The sequence below is a fragment of the Rana temporaria genome, chromosome 5 (assembly GCF_905171775.1).
Source record: "Rana temporaria chromosome 5, aRanTem1.1, whole genome shotgun sequence".
Taxonomy (NCBI): Eukaryota; Metazoa; Chordata; class Amphibia; order Anura; family Ranidae; genus Rana; species Rana temporaria.
The window spans coordinates 297,066,846-297,087,426 of NC_053493.1; the positions used below are offsets into that span (position 1 = coordinate 297,066,846).

General features: G+C 41.1%; 1 protein-coding gene across 3 annotated transcripts in view; it reads left to right on the forward strand.

Annotated features, from left to right (window-relative positions):
• LPIN2 (lipin 2) overlaps window positions 1-19,911 on the forward strand; it is a 160,967-nt gene extending 141,056 nt beyond the window's left edge. For all 3 annotated transcript variants that reach the window (XM_040354028.1, XM_040354027.1, XM_040354029.1), the window contains exons 15-20: window positions 5,032-5,180; window positions 6,864-6,950; window positions 9,344-9,496; window positions 10,951-11,065; window positions 16,110-16,213; window positions 17,558-19,911. In XM_040354028.1, the coding sequence (XP_040209962.1) occupies window positions 5,032-5,180; window positions 6,864-6,950; window positions 9,344-9,496; window positions 10,951-11,065; window positions 16,110-16,213; window positions 17,558-17,702 (753 nt within the window). In that variant the 3' untranslated portion in view covers window positions 17,703-19,911. The remainder of the gene's footprint in view (window positions 1-5,031; window positions 5,181-6,863; window positions 6,951-9,343; window positions 9,497-10,950; window positions 11,066-16,109; window positions 16,214-17,557) is intronic.
• Window positions 19,912-20,581: the final 670 nt, after the last annotated feature.

Genomic DNA, 20,581 nt, shown 5'->3' on the forward strand with positions numbered 1-20,581 from the left:
GTTGATGGAGGAATATGTTTTTTTTTTTGTTTATTTGGCTCGCTGGCTGAATGAAAAAAAGTAGGGCTGTTACTGATTGCAATTTTTGTTAATTTCGATTAATTATAATTTTAATTTTGATTAATTATAACGCACATAAATTTTTCGGATCACCACCATATATACTGTAGTCCCCACTGTAATATCCACAGACATCTCCCCCACTGTAATATCCACAGACCTCTCCCCCACTGTAATATCCACAGACCTCTCCCCCACTGTAATATCCACAGACCTCTCCCCCACTGTAATATCCACAGACCTCTCCCCCACTGTAATATCCACAGACCTCTCCCCCACTGTAATATCCACAGACCTCTCGCCCACTGTAATATCCACAGACCTCTCCCCCAGTCTTACCAGAGACGCCGTCCAAACACGAGCAGTTGAGGCCGGGTGATGACGTCAGCGTGCCGCTCTAGGCTCACCAAGACCAAGATGGCCACCGTACCGGGAGCTAGGCTGAAGCCCGAGGCCTTTCCTATGGCCGAGGCAGCGGAGCTCCGCGGATCACGCGGTGTGCCGACTCGCATATGGTGACCCGTTCGGATCACGGATCATTTACGATCCATTGCACCACTAGTGACGATCAAAAGAATTTTGATCGATCAAAAAACTTTACGAATAATCGAAGAATTAATCTTTAATTTCCACAGCCCTAAAAAAAAAGAAATGAACAATCTATGACAAGCCTAAAATCCTGGTACACACTAGTATACCCAGTATATAGTATACTATTCCAGCATATCCAGTGGGTTGAATGAAAATAAAATGACCGCTCTGGTCGGAGCCACTGTACAAACGATCCAACGTTAGTACAGCGATCTCCCCCACTGAGCTGTTGTGTTCTAACAGGGGGGTTGCCCCCTGCTAGAACACTCCGGTTAGCGCTCTCATCCATTGACGTACACACAGGCCAAATGTTGCCCGTTTTTTATTGAACCGGCTGATGTCTCCCGACATTCAGCCCATGTGTACTGGGTTTAACAATGAGGTCTATCTTGAGACAAATTTTCACCCTCTGATCTGATGTGGTGTGAACATGATTCAGAATTTGCACATCACTGGCGCTTGTGGACTCTCCATTTGCATACATTGGGTGAGTGGAGGGGAAATAATTTAGGTGGTGTTTTGTCTAAACTATGGCTCTCGCCACCAGATGAATGAAGGCTGGCAGAGATGTGGCACACTGTTCCTGCTGCTCTGCTTTTAAGGTTTAAAGCCAGATAAAGTACCAGTTATTTAACTTTTATGTGTTCATTAATTAATTAATTGCATGTTTTAAAGTGAAAATACTTTGTCCATAGTCCTGCGCAGGGGGTATGCGAGTTGTCTTTGGGCACACCCTAATCACTCTGTGTGGTGCAAATTTCCACTACTGCCTGGGCCTCCCCCCCTATGCTGTGCCCCCCACCGCAGTGCTGCTGGCTTCCCTCCTCTCCCCCCCCGGCTTCTGCGGGGGATGTTTCAGGATGGAGAGTGGGGGAAGGGGCTAAATAATATGTAATTCACCTGCCCCTTCATTTTATAAGTGAACACACTCACTATGTTCATTCATAACTAAAGCATAGTAAATGAACAAGAAGCCACTCAGCACAGAGCACTTCCCATTTATTCACTGTCCATTGCAGATGAGCCTGCAGAAAAAGACATGAATGTTGAGCTTTGGGGGTGCATACCCTAATGCAATGGACTCTGCACACCTATGAATTTGGCCTCTCTTGATATTGGCCTTCCTAACTCCATGCACAGTAAAACTGTGAAGATAGTTGGAATCACTCAGAGCCAGTTAGCTTTTCTACATGCCTGTGTCCAGGTATTGAACATACATTTATTTATTAAAATTCTTAAACTACGCAGTCTTACCCAAAGGCCTCGATGCACAAAATTAAAGACATTGACATTAAAAGACCTTAGAAAAACCAACACACCAGAATGACAACACAGAGTAAAAACCTGGGGGTCTGTCCGTCACACTCCATTAAAATTAGGTGACTCCAAAAGCTTGTACAAAAAGTATGGTTTTCAATTCCTTTCGGAATTTCAAAAAGTCATTCTCAAGTCTCCGTTTCAGAGGCAAGGAGTTCCAAAATTCAGCTCCTTGTACTTCACTCGTTCTCCATCCACATTTTTTCTTTTTGAATTTTGGGATCTTCAATTTGGCCAGATTCGCCGATCTCAAGGATCGGGTAGGCGCATACTTAATGAATTTTCCTTCAGGTACTTTGGGCCACATCCATGCAATGCCTTTTTAACAGAACCCGTTCTTTCACGGGCAGCCAAAGAAATGGAGTGATGTGGTCATGACCACCAACACCCGTCAGTAACCTCGCTGCGGCATTCTGAATTAACTGGAGCTTGTAGATGGTACAAGCAGGCAAACCCAGGTACAGAGCATTGCAGTAGTCCAATCGACTGCTGATAATTGCATTGACCATGGCGATCTTATTAGAGTCTGTGATAGAGCGAAAAGTCGACCTCAGGATACAGACAGAAGGAGACAGGAAAGTAGTCTTCTACTAATCTTTTTTTTTTTTGGTCATAGGTTGGGGCAGAAAGTGTACAAAAAACAGAGGTCATATATAAGTATTGAAAATCTAAGGTGGGTCAGTCGTTTCTCCAGAGGAAGTAAGAGGAGGGCGTACCATACCCCTGAATTATAAATACATATCTCTCGATCTCTTGCGCTTTCTCTCTCTCTCTCTCTCTCTCTCTCTCTCTCTCTCTCTCTCTCTCTCTCTTTTATTTTTTTAGTGTAAAATACAATAAAAGCAGCAGCATTAAAAATACAAAAGTTCAAAGTAGTCTGTCTCCACTTAATCATTAAAGGATTTCCCACACTAAATTGTACTGAACCAAAGCATAGGATGAAATGGTTTGTCAGATAACTATAACAGGAGTTCACGGATATCCTACATTTTCCATCTATTCCTGATGAATTAATATGTCTGGGCAGTCTTTGTTTTCATTATGCACTTCTTTCCTCGCTCCTGAGCAAGCAGTGATATCTATGAAACATGTTGATGACCTATTGGATTCCCGTTTGTAGTTGTATGACAGAGTGTTTCATCTTATGACTCTGTATCCGGTGATACAGGTTGGTGTAGGAATAAAATCTTGAACTTTTTATTTTAAAGGGAGTTGTATGCCCCCAAAATTTCTGCCAGTCACCAGCCCCATAGCCCACCCCCCATTTTACTTACCTGAGCCGTGGAATTTACTTGGCGGTGACACGCTCTCCCTCTCTCCACGGGGTCTTGATTGGATAGATTGATAGAAGCACAGCCATTGGCTCCCGCTGCTGTCAATCAAATCCAATGACCAGGGAGCAGGGCCAAGTCATATATTTGGCGGCTATGGACGCAGAATGAATGACTGGGGAGCACACCCGCAAGGTAACCCCCCGGGAGAGCGCTTCTCCTAGGGGGTTATCTGATGTGGGGAGGAGCCACGAGAGCCGCCGAGGGACCCCAGAAGTTGTGAACTGCACAGTGAAGGCAAGTATGACATGTTTGTTGTTTAACCACTTCCCGCCCAAGGACGTCCTGGACTTTCAGTGGGGATATCTGAAAGATGCCTGCAGCTACAGGTATCATTCAGATATCCATCTCTTCAGCCAGCGATCCTGTGCACCATAGGAATGATCATAGTGGCAGTTCCGCCGCTTGATCGTTTTTATAGGCGGCGGGAGGGGAAGTCCCCCCCTCCCGCCGCCATCCGGTGCTTCTCCAGGCTCTCCCTTGCCATCGGAGACCCGGGGGAAACGATCTGCCAGATGGTCACCAGTCATCTCTATAATCGTCGGAGGCCCAGGCGCGATTTTATGGCGTCACGCCCGGGTACCGGAATGTAAACACAGCCGCAATCGCGGCTGAAAGCATTAGATCTGCAAAAAAAATTCCACGATCTAATGCTTTCCAGCCTGGAGGAGAGATGTGGGGTCTTATTGACCTCGTATTTCTCCATAAAGAGTACCTGTCATGAACCATTCCTATTACAAGGGATGTTTACATTCCTTGTAATAGGAATAAAAGTGATAAAAAAAAAAATGTAAAAATAAATTAAGTAAAATAAAAATATATATATATAAAAAAATGTTTTTAAACGCCCCTATCCCCGGTCGCGCTCAGAAGCGAACACACACGCAAGACCCGCCCACATATGTAAACGCCGTTCAAACCACACATGTGAGGTATCGCTGCGTGCGTTAGAGCGCCAGCAACAATTCTAGCACTAGACCTCCTCTGTAACTCTAGATTAGTAACTTGTAAAAAAAACCTATGGAGATTTTTAAGTACTGAAGTTTGGCGCCATTCCATGAGTGTGCTCAATTTTAAAACGTGACATTTTAGGTATCTATTTACTCGGCGTAACTTCATCTTTCACATTATACAAAAAAATTGGGCTCACTTTACTGTTTTGTTGTTTTTTAATTCATGAAAAATTATTGCGCAAATACCGTGCAAGATAAAAAGTTGCAATGATTGCCATTTTATTCCCTAGGGTGTCTGCTAAAAAAACATATATATAGTGTTTGGGGGTTCTGAGTAATTTTCTAGCAAAAAAATAAATGATTTTTGCATGTAGGAGAGAAGTGCCAAAATAGGCCCGGTATGGAAGTGGTTAAAAAAAAAGCTTTACAATCACTTTAACTTTCTTTGTGGTAACTATAATTCCATTAGCATTTTTCTCATCACATACAAGTATTTTAACTGTATTTAATCTGTTTGCCCAGAGGATAGCCCTTATTCTACCCAGAATTTTTAAATTAAGGTTGCTGTGGATTTTTTGTGATACGTGTGGCTTATTGTCATCTACTCGTGTTGCCTGAGGAAATCTTGACTATTGCTTTCCCTCTGTTTTATCTTTCCTGCTGTGGTGCGAACAGTCTCATTTTATGATACAACTGCTGCTTAGTTTGTAGAAGATTTGCATACTTTCTTACGCAATATGTTTAGAATACTCATGACCTTACTGTATATTCTCTTGCAGGAAAAGTTAAAGCTTCGAGATGGCCCAAATGACATTGTCTTTAGTATTACGACCCAGTATCAGGGCACGTGTCGTTGTGAAGGCACAATTTATCTGTGGAGCTGGAACGATAAGATCATTATTTCCGACATTGATGGAACAATTACTAAGTAAGTTTAGCCCACTTTTAATTTGTTGTTGGCTGTGTCTCATGAGCTGTATATAGTTTAGAAATGGGTGCACGTATAATCTGTGAACGTGGCCTTCTCGGTTCTTGGTTTCTGAGGTGTCGAGTCATCACTTCCCACACACCAATTATTCACTGTGGGAACATTTTCCAGTACATACACTTAAATAAAAGCATGTGGGTTAGGCCAGAGGGATACAGAAATTCGTTTTATGTTCCTCTATATTCATTCTTTATGTTTGAGTAAAGCCCAGTATAAGAAAGTCAAACGAATGATCGTCTGGTTTTCCTCGATGTTTCACAGCTGGTACTAATTATTTGAAAATTCCAGTTAAAAGTGGGTTTCTGATAGCTGATGAATGAATGGGCACAGTAAAAGAATAATTTTTATTTGCATCAATGGAAGAAATGGTTTTGTTGAAGGCCTGGCACGCTGTATGTATGAATTCAATATTTAGGCGGGAAGATTCCTCTGTCCATACTGCTCAGCTGGATGGAGGAATCGATTTACTTCTTCATTTAGCCTACAATCTGTGTGTGTGTTTGGCTAATTGTAGGCAATGCTGACAACCAGCCGCATATTGCTAGCAGAATTTTTCTTGAAAAATGTTTGGGATGATTAAATTTGATATTGCATTTGAATTTTTCATACTTTTTTTTTTATATACTGATGGAAGACATCTATTTTGCCTTTTTGAAATACACAAAATACTTGCTGAATTGGTTGAAGAGCAAAAAAATATTTGTTGCGTCCACTGAAGCTTAAAAAAAAATGCAAATTTTTTTTTCTTTTCTAGACTTTATTTTAGTTTGACATTAGCCCCCCTGTTTAATATCTGTTAATGGAAACCTATTTGTGATTGTAAGTTTTTCAATAAACAAATTGTAATACAGCAGATAATTAAGGGTGCTAGGCAAGTGTTCTGCCAATTTTTACATAAATAACATACCCATTGTACAAATTACCTTCTACGATGTGTTTTAGTCAGTACACATGGTGGATTATTATGTTTACTTTGAAGTATTATTGTGTGTTGCATATTTTTAAATGCTTGCTGTACCTAATTTCCATTACTGCATTACGTATGTATTTATATGGACTTCTCTTGCACCTGATACTATAGTCACTGCAACCCTGATAAACATCCTCTGAGGCTGGGTTCACATATGAGCATGGAGCGGCTCACAGCAGGAGTCTGCTGCGTCCTGATTTCACAGTTTCAGGTCTGCTTTCAGCCCAAATGTTTTGCTGAATTCAGACCTGAAACAGACCAAAAGATGCACAGGGCTCCAGTGCAAATCGCACCAAAGCCACTGCAGAGATATGTGAACCAGCTCCATAGAGAACCAGTCACAATCTCCTGTGCGAATTGGATGTAGAGAAAACCGCATCCAATTCGCACTAGTGTGAACCCAGCCTAAAACAAAATCGGCCAAAGAAATAGTCCATTGTTTTCAGTTTGTCAGAATGCATTGATTAACAATAAGACTTGTATTATATTATACTGCCCACATGAAAGGTCTTTGTAATACACACTATCACAGCAATATTTTATTTTACATTTAATGCTTTGCTAGTTATGCATGCAAAGGTGAAGAACAGACTGTAAGCTTTAAGAGCAGATGTTAAACCAGGTTACTTTTTGATGCATTTTTATCATTTTAGGTCAGATGCTTTGGGACAAATTCTTCCTCAACTTGGGAAAGACTGGACGCACCAAGGCATTGCCAAACTATACCACTCTATACATGAGTATGTTCTACGATATTACAATTTGGAGTGTGTGTGTTGCATGTTTTTAACCACTTGTCAAAATGCAGTCACTTCTATGTAAAATGACATTTGCAGATGGTCTGCAAGTGTCATTGAGTAAATACAATCTAACATTGTCTAGAGGAAAAAGGATTTCATCTCCAAATACGTAAAGGTTTCTATACAGTAAAGCCCTGTACATACAACCGGGAATCCCGTCGGGGGGGGGGGTTGTTGGGTTTTCCTGAGGAGATTCCTGGCAGGGTTGCCCTGAAAAGCTGTGTATACACACAGCCACACACAAACACGCCGTTCTTTTGAATGGCAAGAACGCAGTGACGTCATCGAATAACGACGAGCCGGTGTCTCGTCACATTTGATTCCGCTGCTGCCATCTTGCTACAGACCAACGTTGTATGCTACCGCGCATACGTCAAAGTGTTATCGAGCATATGCGTTTTTTTCTACCCTGCAGGTAAGCATATAGACTACCGGTTTTCTCGGCAGGAAACACTCTGCCGGGAATCCCGACAGGGAAATAGAGAGCAGGCTATCTCGTCGGGATCCCCAGCTGTTTTCCTGACGGGAAAACTGCTAGGGAGCATACACACGGCTGGGATTTCCGGCCAAATGCTCTCCTGCCAGTTTTCCTGCCGGGAAAAACGGTCGTGTGTACGAGGCTTTAGAGCTGTGAAAATGTGGAATAGACTCCCTCCAGAGGTGGTTCTGTCCAGCTCAGTAGATTGCTTTAAGAAAGGCCTGGATTATTTCCTAAATGTACATAATATAACTGGGTAATAACATTTATAGGTAAAGTTGATCCGGGGCAACATCCGTTTGCCTCTCGGGGGATCAGGAAGGAATTTTTTCCCCTGCTGTAGCAAATTGGATCATGCTCTGCTGTTATTTTTTTTTGCCTTCCTCTGGATCAACTGTGGGTAGAGAATTGTGTATATGGGATTGTATGTTTTTTTTTTATTTTTATTTTTTATTTTTTTTATGGTTGAACTGGATGGACTTGTGTCTTTTTTCAACCTGACTAACTATGTAACTATTGTATTGTTTCATTGTAGTTACTATTCATTTGTAGATCATTTTATTATTTTGTTTTAATTTATTTTATGTTACTTTTTTTCCCAGTGTTTCATAACAAGAAAATGCCAATAACTCTCATACTTTGTGCTAAAAACATAATTTAGTGTCCTTTTTTAATTGTGGCAAATCGGGTTGTTTAGTAACGAGAGCTGAAGTGGTTAAAAAAAATTGAGGATGTGAGCACTGCCATAGAGATTGAGCCGTTTAACTCCTTTTAGGTATACTAGTGAGCTGGAGAACGGTCATATACTATAACTATATATATATATATATATATATATATATATATATATATATATATATATATATATATATATATATATATATATATATATATATATATATATATATATATATATATATATATATATATATTTTTATAGGCTCTGTCATCAAACTACATTAGTCACTGCTTGTGCAAAATGACTTGATGAATCATATTGGATCAGATTGTTGAGCAGTGTGAAATCATACCACTAGATATTCTTTCCTCCTTGCTTTCTATTAAACAAATCACTGCCAATACATTTACAGAAGATGATGCCATGCTAAAGCGTTTCCATCATGGATCTCTGCATGTATCTGAGCTTTATAGACTCATTCTCTCTCCCTGTGTGTACATGATTCCACCAAATTTCACATTGTGGGCATGGATAATAAAATCGCTCATTCTCACAGTCCCAGAGGCACAGAAAGCGACACTTCATATTTAAACAAGCTCTAAATCTCCATATGGAGCAAGATATGCATACAAGTGCATGATGTCTTTTTGTATATGCATTTTCAAAGCTCATTACAAGTGAAGTAACATAATTGGAAATTACATATAAATAGAAGTTGGTAATAGGTGGAACCAAAGTCCCGCTTTTGAAAACTGCGAGCAGGCAGGCTCTTTATTGCAGAATAGACATGTAATAAAAGAAGCCTACCTGCCTGCTCTGTCTTCTGTGGAATGTACAAGCGCAGCTCAAACTCTGGCACAGCGCCTGTGATGCACATGCACAGAACTGCCGTCAGCCTGCACCGGCCAATGAGAAGAGCCGCAGCCTGGCACCCAGAAGAAGCTGGGTAAAAGATGTTAGACAGTAAACGGAGTTAAGTATTAGAGTTTTTCGCTCCACTTACCATGCATTTTTGAATGCATACTATGTGAATGAGTCCTATGATTAGGTTTGATAATGTGATTATATTGCATTACATTGTGCAGCATTGAACAACTATCATTGTCATTAGCTATGTACTGAATGTTTGTGTCCTTGTATGTTCAACAACTTCATATTTTTTTTCTTCTATTTCAGGAATGGGTACAAATTTCTGTATTGTTCAGCCCGTGCTATCGGCATGGCAGATATGACTAGAGGCTATTTACACTGGGTAAATGATAAAGGCACTATCCTACCTAGAGGACCACTTATGCTGTCTCCTAGCAGTCTGTTCTCTGCATTCCACAGGTATACACAATTGTACACTACTTACTGATTTCTTTCTTTTACAGTTCATTGTCTCCTCTGTACCTATTGTAGTGTAATGCTGGACACAAGGGTAGTTATATCTGTGTTTTTTTGCGGGGATTTTGTTTTTAAATTTTAAGATTAAAGACACACTTCGACAACTGATTTTCTTTAATGATCGATATCATCTGATAAAAGTTAATTGATCTATAGTCGATAACCCATTTGATCGATATGCCACAGGAAAGTGGATTTCGAACAATAAGTAAAGCAGATCTTTAGCCTATGAAAAAAAAAATCAACAGTTACAAATACATAACTGCTGACTTAAAAAAAAAAAATACTCGATTGACCAGGGGTCCAGTCCTGTGTTCATCCGAACCGCTTCCTAGCCAGTCATCGGGTCCCTGGCACTGGCATTTTTACTGTTGGCATTCAGCACTGATTCCTTGCGACTTCACACCTGGCTGCTCACTGCGCATGTGTAATCTGCGCTGTGCCTGCCTTGTGAATGGTGCCGCAATCTTCTGGGACCTGTAACATGTCCCAGAAGGTTGTGAGGGGTGGGGATGAGAACGTCTGGTGGTTTACTGCAGAGATGCAGCCAGAAATGAAAGCAGGTACCTGGTTTTGTCCAAAAGTACCAAAAATAGAAGAAGAGGGGGGAGGAGAACATAAGGTGGAACTTCCCTTTATGCTGGCCATACACTATACGAAAATTCGTCCGACATTCGGTCGTTAAGAAAGATATTTCGTTTTTCGGCCAGTTAATGGGCACAAAATCGATAATCGTTTGGACGTTTTTGAGCCAAAAAAACGAAGGACAAGTTTGGAAATTTTCTGCCGAACGAACGATAAATCGGAAAGGTTAATATGTTTCCCGTCCGAACTTTCTGCACTAGGTACCGGTATATGTAAAAAAAAAAAACACTTTTTTTTTAATGTCCACTGAACGATTTATCGATCATTACATGATGGCACTTTCGTTTGCGCTCACGAACGAACTTTCGTTTTTCGAAAGTTCTTTCGGACAATTTTTCGTGGAGTGTATGGCCAGCATTAGTGTGAAGCTCCGCTTTTAGTAAAAGTACACTATATAGCTATACTTTGGAATACATTAGATGGAGTATCACGCATTTTTACATGAACCCCTGGAATTTTACAAATCTCTTTATTCTGCATTGCCAGGTTGAAGCTGACATGTAGAATACAATATATTTCAGAGTTTGTTAAATGGTGGAAAACTAAAACCACTTGACAGTTTTTCTGTTGACTGCATTCGATTGAAGCAACAGGACTAAGTAGAATTGTTAAAAATCCTCCATCAAAAAACATTGGGTTGAGTGTTTGAGAGTTTGTTTAACATGGCCGCGATGTCCTGTTGTAATTTTTTATTTTTTTATGTCGCAGTCGCAATGTAACATTTCTTTTTACAATACTGGTTGTAATTTTAGGGAAGTCATTGAAAAGAAGCCTGAGAAGTTCAAGATAGCGTGCCTAAATGACATTAAAAATTTGTTTGGCTCAAATCAACAACCATTTTATGCTGCTTTTGGAAACCGACCCAATGTAAGTATGTCTTTTCCTGTTCCAGCATGAGGTGGGGGGGATTGTGCACCCTCCTCTTACGGGGAGAACGGTCCTACTAATGTTCTATTAGTGCTGAAACAATAAGCCTTTCTTTCCCCAAACCAAATAAATAAGATGTTAATGTAAAAACCCGTTATGGCTGTGCCAGTGAAATATTCACACTTGGAATAGTCACAGGTATTTATTTAAATGGAACTGTAGTAGGGGACAGTTGAGACAAAAAAATCTTTCGTGCCAGGATATGCAATCTGAGTTGTCATACTGCCACGTTAGAATGCCAGGCATTATTCATGTAGCAATTGCCTTAAAGTTGTTGGTTGTAAAGGCAAAAGGGTCTTTACCTTGCTGCATTCTATGATGTAAGGCAAAAAAAAACTTCTGCATGCAGCTTCCTTCACTGATGAGACGGAACCGAGGGGCATGATAAGCAGGCAGTGATGGGCGACCGTGATGAGCGCTGACTGGCAACGGTGATAGGAGAAACACCGCGCTGCACTCCCCAGGGGCGGGCACGAGCAGCCTGTTCTGAAGGACGTTCTATGACGTCCAGTCAAAATGGTAAACCCCCAGCCCAACCGTCATTCTGCTATAGGCCGGGAAGGAAGATGCTAAAGCTGAAGTTTAGCTAAAAAATAACCCGCAGCTTTATGCGCTTTACTTACAGTGATTGTAAATGCAGAACGTTTTTTATCCTAATGCATTCTATGCGTTAACCTCTTCAGCCCCAAAAGATTTTACCTCCTTCCTGACCAGAGCACTTTTTACAATTTGGCACTGCATCAATTTAACTGACCATTGTGCAGTCATGCAAAGCTGTACTCAAACAAAATTTGCATCCTTTAATTTCCCACAAATAGCGCTTTATTTTGGTATTCGAACACCTCTGCAGTTACTTTTTGCGCTATTAACAAAAAAGACTGACAATTTTGAAAATAATCTATTTTTTGCAATAATATCTTGCATATTATTATCTATATAATTTTTTAAAAACGCATTTCTTCATCAGTTTAGGCCAATACATATTTTTGGTATCATTTTGGTGTGGTCAGTTTTTGGTATAAAAAACTGACCACTCTAGGTTTGAAAGAATCGCGTGGTCAGTTCTCCAGCTGTGCTGGGAACCAAGCCTGCTCTCCTCCAATGATCAGACTTGTCCTGCCTCACATACACTCTTACTGGGAAGGGTAGGAAAATACACCCTGTAGCCGCACATTGACGCTCTCCCTAAGATAAAAGTGAGTAAGTGGCAACCTCAGTCTGGACTCCAGCCATGCCACGCCCCAACACGTTTCTCTCCGCCTCTCTGACCTTAGTCACGTGAACTATGAAGGGCGGAGCAAAACATTGTGGGTGTGGCCTGTACGGTTGACACTTCAAGTCAGGAATCTGGGCGGATTCTGACATTATTGTCAAGATCCCTGCAGAGCCTGGACTGACTCTGTGACAGCCAACAGTGGACAAAAGTGCGCTCCTGTGACCCACAAGTGACCGAAGAGCCTTGGCCATACTTCTCCTTTAAACATAACATCTGCACAGATGGTTACTTATAATTGTTTGTGTTGTACGCTGGATGCTGTTTATTGTTGTGCTATGGAGAAATTGCAGTTTTGATGGAAGCAACCATTGAATACCTTTCACCGCACATCCTGCTTTTTCCTCCCTCCAGATTTTTCATATACTTAAAAGGACAAAAAGTGCAGGCAGAATATTTGTTTTTTCCATATCTCAAACAAAAGTGGATCAATGCCAGAGGTCATGAAACAAAGGGATCCCCCTGGAAGTTTGTGTGCTGTCTTCCAGCATCTTTAGGCAAGCCACATTTCCCCGTGACTCAGTGTTTCCTGAGGCCCACAGCATGGGGATGGAGCTCATGTCTCTGGCTCACTGCTCGGCTTCTGTGTTGAAATGTTTAGAAATGAATCCTTTTAAAAATTCCTTCCTTCAGCTCAGTCTGCACATTAACTGTTGTCCTACCAAGTTTCATCAGAAAATAAAAAAGAATAACGCTTGCCTATTTTCCTTCCTCAATTCATGTTACACATTGAACACAAATTAAAACCTCACTTAAATCGGGTCATTTTCATTTTGTTGGAGGGCCATTAGAATAGCTGGATCATAAAACTTTATTTTAACCTGTGACAATACATAGCATGAAATTGCAGTTTCCTTCATGTGCCACTCCCACTGCTTTGCATGTGAAAGGCAAAACATTTGTGTGTGTATATATAGATATCTTTTTATATATATATATATATATTTTTTTTATTAACCACTTAAGCCCCGGACCATTTTGCAGCTAAATGCCCAGGCCAGGTTTTGCGATTCGGCACTGCGTCGCTTTAACAGACAATTGCGTGGTCGTGCGACGTTTCTCCCAAACAAAATGGGCGTCCTTTTTTTCCCCACAAATAGAGCTTTCTTTTGGTGGTATTTGATCACCTCTGCGGTTTTTATTTTTTGCGCTATAAACAAAAATAGAGCGACAATTTTGAAAAAAATGCAATATTTTTTTGTTTTTGCTATAATAAATATCCCCCAAAAACATATATATAAAAAAAAAATTCCCCTCAGTTTAGGCCGATACGTATTCTTCTACCTATTTTTGGTAAAAAAAATCGCAATAAGCGTTTATCGGTTGGTTTGCGCAAAATTTATAGCATTTACAAAATAGGGGATAGTTTTATTGCATTTTTTTTTTTTTTACTACTAATGGCGGCGATCAGCGATTTTTTTCGTGACTGCGACATTATTGCGGACACTTCGGACAATTTTGACACATTTTTGGGACCATTGTCATTTTCACAGCAAAAAATGCATTTAAATTGCATTGTTTATTGTGAAAATGACAGTTGCAGTTTGGAAGTTAACCACAGGGGGCGCTGTAGGAGTTAGGGTTCACCTAGTGTGTGTTTACAACTGTAGGTGGGTGTGGCTGTAGGTCTGACGTCATCGATCGAGTCTCCCTATAAAAAGGATCACTCGATCGATGCAGCCGCCACAGTGAAGCACGGGGAAGCCGTGTTTACATACGGCTCTCCCCGTTCTTCAGCTCCGATGAGCGATCGTTTCTAGCCGCGCCCTCGTCCCGAATCGCTCCCCGCGGGTTTCCGACCGCCGCATGTACTGGGGGGGGTCCCAATCGGACCCCCGACCCGCGGAAAGGCGTGGACGTACATGTACGCCCATATGCCTGTATGTGCCATTCTGTGGACGTATATGTACATGCGGCGGGCGTTAACCAGTTAAACAAGTGGTCACATATTGTCTGTTCTCAGCTGCATAATGGGCTTAGAGAGGTGGGGTGAAGAAACTGCAGTAAACTGATCTTCCCAGTGAATGTGTGCAGGGGGGGGGCGTGTCAGCTCAAGTCTTGGCCATTGGAGGACAGGCTGACTGCTCCCAGCACAGCCAGAAAACTTACCACACTGGGTAGGATGTGTTTTCAAGCTCAGCATGGTCAGTTTGAAATAGGAAAGCAGAAGGCCTGGCAGGATCACTAGGTATTTCAGATAAAGAAACCAATACAGAGAGAACGGGATACTTTTTAGCACAAGTACATGCTACAACAGGCACATATCAGGCATATGAAATGTTGGGGGTAATAATATTCTTAAATGTTAGTACTTTACAGTGCCCTGTATATAAGTATTCACTCAATGTGGATCTTACCACATTGTTTATTGTTACAACCAGGAATACACCTGAATTGAGTTTGAGGTTTTACTGTGATTAAGAAATAAATAAAGGAGATGTGTAGAAATAAAAAATCATACTTGCCTATATGGCTGCATCATCGCTGTCCACCACCGGCTCTAAGCCTGAGAACTGAGTGGTCACATGACCTCTGATCGCTCAATTCTCAGTCCACTCTGAGCCAGCTTTTCTTTTCTTTCTTTTTTTTTTTTTGTATTGTTTCTTCTAGCGTGGATCTTTGCAACTTCCTAAGATTTACAGCTTGTTGTTTTGGCGCTTCTGACAAATGCCTTTACCTAGTCACTCAGCTTTTCCAGATTGTGCAATGTTCCTTATGGGTGGAATTACTGTGATATCATGTGGTAATTCTAAAAACCTGCAGATTGTTTGTTTGATTATTGTTGTGACTTCTGAAGGCAATAAGTTGTTTTCGTAATTTCAGAATGTTTATAGGCATATTTGTTCCATTTGAGCATTTTGGAAGGCTTCTTTAATTCTAAACTATAACACTGGGGGCAGAATCAGGGCCTAAGGCCCCATTCACACCTAGGCGTTTTTACGCCTGAAGCGCACTGCTCACAAACGCCAGAGGGGAGAATTAACATTATTCCCTATGGTGACTGTTCACACCTGAACGCCTGAACGCCCAAACGCCTGTCGCACGAAGCTCAAACAAGTCCCGGACCTTTTTTTGTCGCGCGAAGCGCGCGACAGCGGCGTTTGAGCGTTTTTTTTTTTCCCATAGAAAGTAATGGGAAACGCGCGTATTGAGCGTATCGCGCGACAACAGGCGTTTGCTATGGGCGTTTCGTCGCTTTAATCAATAGAACTTGTCGCCCATGCAGAAGATTAAAAAAAATCTACCAACATAGCAACAAGTGATGAAAAGATGATAATTTTTCCTATTGGCTAAAATAAGAAACGCCGAAGTACAAAAACGTCGCACGACGCTGTATGCAAACGCGCAAATAAGCATGAATACGCGCGAAAAAAAACGCCCGAAAAAACGACCGAACGCCCTACGCTCAGGTGTGAATGCAGCCTAACATGAACCTGACAGAGCCTACACGTTACCCACACCTAGATCTTTCCCCAGCCTAGACCAGCTGAGTGACTAAAAACAAAAAAAGTTTGGCCCTACTTCTCCTTTAAGTTGTCTTTAGCTAGGTAAGGTTCACTTTAATTGTGTGGGACACCATGGATATGAGCAGGAGGGATATCAGGTTGGTAAAACTACACATGCCAGTTGTTTTATAGATGATATTTTCTTCATCATCATCATATTTACCATTTAAAGTGTATAAATAATTATATTTTCACTTATGTTTAGGATGTGTTTGCCTATATGAAAGTTGGAATACAAGATTTTCGAATTTTTACTGTCAACCCAAAAGGTGAATTGATACAGGAGAGGACAAAAGGGAATAAGACATCGTAAGTTTAATTTTGTTTAATCAGTTTTAATACTATAACTCTTCTGTATGTAATCAAATGAGTTTTGGGTATATTTGCTCTAATTTTGTAAGTTCTAAACCTAAATGAGGCTGAATGATGACAAGGAAATAACAAGGGATCTTTGAAACTTGAAGAGGGAAATTGATGAGATTGTCTATAGCAGGGGTCTGAAACTGGCGGCCCTCCAGCTGTTGTGAAACTACAAGTCCCATCATGCCTCTGCCTGTGGGAGTCATGCTTGTAACGGTCAGCCTTGCAATGCCTTATGAGACTTGTCGTTTCGAAACAGCTGAAGGGCCGCCAGTTTGAGGTTCCTGGTCTATAGCAAGCAAGTAGATATCTATTTTTTTCGGGGTATTACTTTTATTGACTCCAGGCACCTGGATGCTTATTGTTTGCATAAACATGCTTGCTTCTTCAGAAATATGGTTGCTTTTTGGTTAGCACCTTGACCTGCATGGAAACTATGGCCGGGATTCAGAAAGATTGTCTTCTCTTTAGTGCGGCGTAGCGCATCTGATATGCGCTACGCCGACGTAACTTAGAGTGGCTCGTACTGTATTCAGAAAGGACTTGCTCCCTTTCTTACGCCGGTGTAACGTAAAATGGCGTAAGCCCGCCTAATTCAAAGTAGCAAGGCCGTGGGCGTGTTGTATTTAAATTATCCGTGACCCCATGTAAATGCATTAGCCGATCGAACGGCGCATGCTCAGAATCACGTCGCAAATACTCCCTAAGATACGTCGGCTCAATGCTTTAGACGTGAACGTAACTTACGCCCAGCCCTATTCACATACGACTTACGCAAACAACGTAAAATACGACGCTGTTCTGACGTCCATACCTTAACATGACTTACCCCTGCTTTGAGGGGTAAACTTACGCCGGACGTAAGCCTTACATAAACGGCGTAGCTAAATCCGACGGGCGCAAGTACGTTTGTGAATCGGCGTATCTAGGTCATTTGCATATTTGATGCATAAATCTACGGAAGCGCCCCTTGCGGCCAGCGTAAATATGCACCCAAGATACGACGGCGTAAGAGACTTACGTCGGTCATATCTTGGCCAAATTCAGGCGTAACTGAATAAGCGCATAGATATGACGGTGCTCATTTGGACTTACGACGGCGTATCTGGAGATACGCCGTTGTAAGTCCTTTCTGAATCCGGGCCATAATCTTCTAATTTTTCCATAGATTTCAGCTAGGTTTCTGCTCCTTGCATACATATATGTGCATGGGTGTAGCTTGGGGTGGTTGAGGGACACAAAACGTGTTTGTTTTTCCGGTTGATGAACTCTGTTTTGTTTGTTTCCCTTTAGGTATAGCAGACTTAGTGAGCTGGTAGAACACGCCTTTCCTTTGATTGATAAAGAACAGAACTCCGCTTTCACTTGCCCAGAGTACAGCTCATTTTCCTTTTGGAGAGATCCCTTGCCAGAACTAAACATGGCAGACTTGACGTAAATCACTCCATCACAACATCTTGGGACTATTTGCAGAGATGTAATCACATGTGGGCAGTGACTGATTACCTGGAGTATTACTGCTGTTGGGAGCCTGCTATTCTGTCCAATGTCTCCAATGCCTTTCTCCCGTAAAATATTTACAGTCCATAATTTGCAGCCAGTAAAGATATCGTATACGATCGATATATTCAGGGAAAATGTAAAAAAATGTGATTTTTATTTTACTACAATATCTTAAGGCATTGTAGCAAGTTTTCTGGAAAAAAACATACTACACGTTTTATTTTGTTTTCAACAAACATCCCATGGTTCAGAATGTTTAATTTCTTTCTCTTATCTTGTTGTGCCTCTTTAAATGTAGCTCTTCGGAGCCATTGGGATGCAGCTTCTATTGCAGGGCAATAAACTGCAGCCCAAACTAGCAATGAAGGCCTTTAAGTTCAAGCAGAGACTGACTATTGTCTTGTTTCCTATTGGTGACAATTTCTGAGTCAAAAGAAATTCCTGTGCAATTATTTATTGTGCTCGCGTTTCTGCATTTCAAGCCGCTGAGACAAAAAAGGGGGAACTAATGGAAGCTGATGTGTTGGAGGTTGTGGAAAATGGACAACATAGCTTTTTTTAAACATAACTATATAAACAAAAGTTATTTGCCCAAAACTGAATAATTCGTTCTTTGTTTGGAGGGTGATTTGGTGACCTGGTGTGTAGTTCGTCGTTCAATCTGTATAAATGTGCCTAGAAGTATTTTACTGTCTATATGACCAATCATGGATAGCTGTTATTTTAGAACAGTTAATTAAGCCCTTCACCCCCCCCCCAACATCTTACATTTAAGTGTCATTGACCCTCCTAGATTTTCACTGGGGGACGCACAGACAACTCATGAAAAGCTTCCCGGCTTGGCCGACCACCGTGTCGTAGAGTAGAGTCCTCATTCATTTCTATGGAAGGGCCATTCACCGTTACTGAATGATGAATGGACCTTTCTATAAACTTCAGTGGTGACCGTATTGGGCACTGCACAATCCCAATGGGGTCACCACTGAAGTTTATAGAAGCAGCATAGTTCATGTCTATGAGGCGTTGGTACAAGTAAGGGTAAGATTTAGAGGGACGCTTGGTTAAAGAATAAGTGTAGTAAAAATACAGTTCTCCTTTTAATGCACATACAATGCAAGGCATGCTATTGGGCAGATCTGTAGACATTTACATGTATTGCTGCTATGACCTTCTTATTTTGTATATTAACCCGGGTTTACTTTTAATGGTACTGAGACAGGAAGACACATCTATAAAATTGTTATTTAGCCTGTATGCCAAGGGCAATACTACTCTTGGGAGCCTTCATATAATGATCTGCCACCACTACTTTAAATGCGAAATGCCCCAGCAAGCTCTGTGGGTGCTGTGCCTGCCCAATCTAAATTGAGTTGGGCTGACACACAATTAACGTGGTAGTAGTCGTTTTTCTTTTGGACTTCTACCTACAGGTAAGCCTATAAAAAGGCTTACATAGTTAAGTTACAAAAAAGACAAGTCCATCTAGTTCAACCAATAAACCTTACCTGTAGGCACATTGAATATCTCCTAAACTTGCGATGTTTAGGAGATTTTCACAATAGATGTGCCATACCGTGCCGGATTTTCAGAGCTCCTTGGCGCAGCCGACGAATTCCGTGCGCATGTGCCGGAGTTGCGTCATCGCGGCTCCAGCCACTCATACAGCTGGAGCCTGCGAACTCGGAAGGTAGACTGGGTGAAGATGAAAGCCCTGTCAGTGGTGACAGCTCTCCCCGCTAGAGGGCTTTGTTCTAAGGTAAGCATTTGATAATGTTCTAGTATACTAGCACATTATGCAATTGACTTTGCAGGGGTTTACTAACGCTTTAAGATGAACAGACACTGAAATATTCAAGGCAGAGGAAATTGGTAGTGGTATCTTACAAAAGTAAATACCATCTTCGCTTCAATATAAAGAATCCTTCACACACCAGATACCCTAATCATTCTCCACCTAAAGCCAAAGTCCTCGCTTTAAAAAGGTTTTCATAAACTTTCCACTTATGTTTAAGGCATTTTTTGTGTTTTAAGATTTGTTTATTTAAGGCTGTCATGAGTGATGTTTGACATAAATGCTGATTTTTATTTTAATTTGTCAATGTTAAAGCAATGCTTTAAATGTTCGTTTCAGGTTTCCCTTGGTTTAAAAAAAAATCCACTTTTACTAAGTGCAGAAGGCCGAATCACTCTGCCACTATTGTGCATATGCCATTTTCTTAGACGTTCTGTGATGACAGACAGTAGATTTCATGGGGTTCTCTCCAGCTCTGTAAGTTTAACTGGAACTAACTTTGGCAGAGCAGCTTCTCTGTCTTGCCAAATACAGAGTGTTATCTATGACTAAGTTCCTGTGTGCACAGGCTTTACAGCAAACCTGTGCGTAAAAGAAAAGGACAAAGCTAATGGCACATAACTGACAGTGTAAAGTTCAGAACACACAATTTCCCCTCCTGGTCAGCTTGTATAAATGCCCTTTTGTTATCCCCCTTCTAAATCAGAGGCTCACAAAGTGTGAGGGCTATAACGACCTTATTCCTCACTCCTCTGGCTGCTATGGCTCTTTCACTGCTGCAGTGTGGACACTAGGGCTGCATGATTCTGGTCAAAATGAGAATCACGATTCTTTTGCTTAGACTAAAGATCACGATTCTCAAAAAATGTATGCCAGAACACCCCCCCCCCCAAAAAAAATTAATAATAAATAAATAAATAAACCTGTGATTTATCTGAAAAATATGAATATATAAAAAAAGAGACCAGTGATATGTCTATAATGTTAAAGATCATATAACTCCTATGAAAAAAGCAGAATCA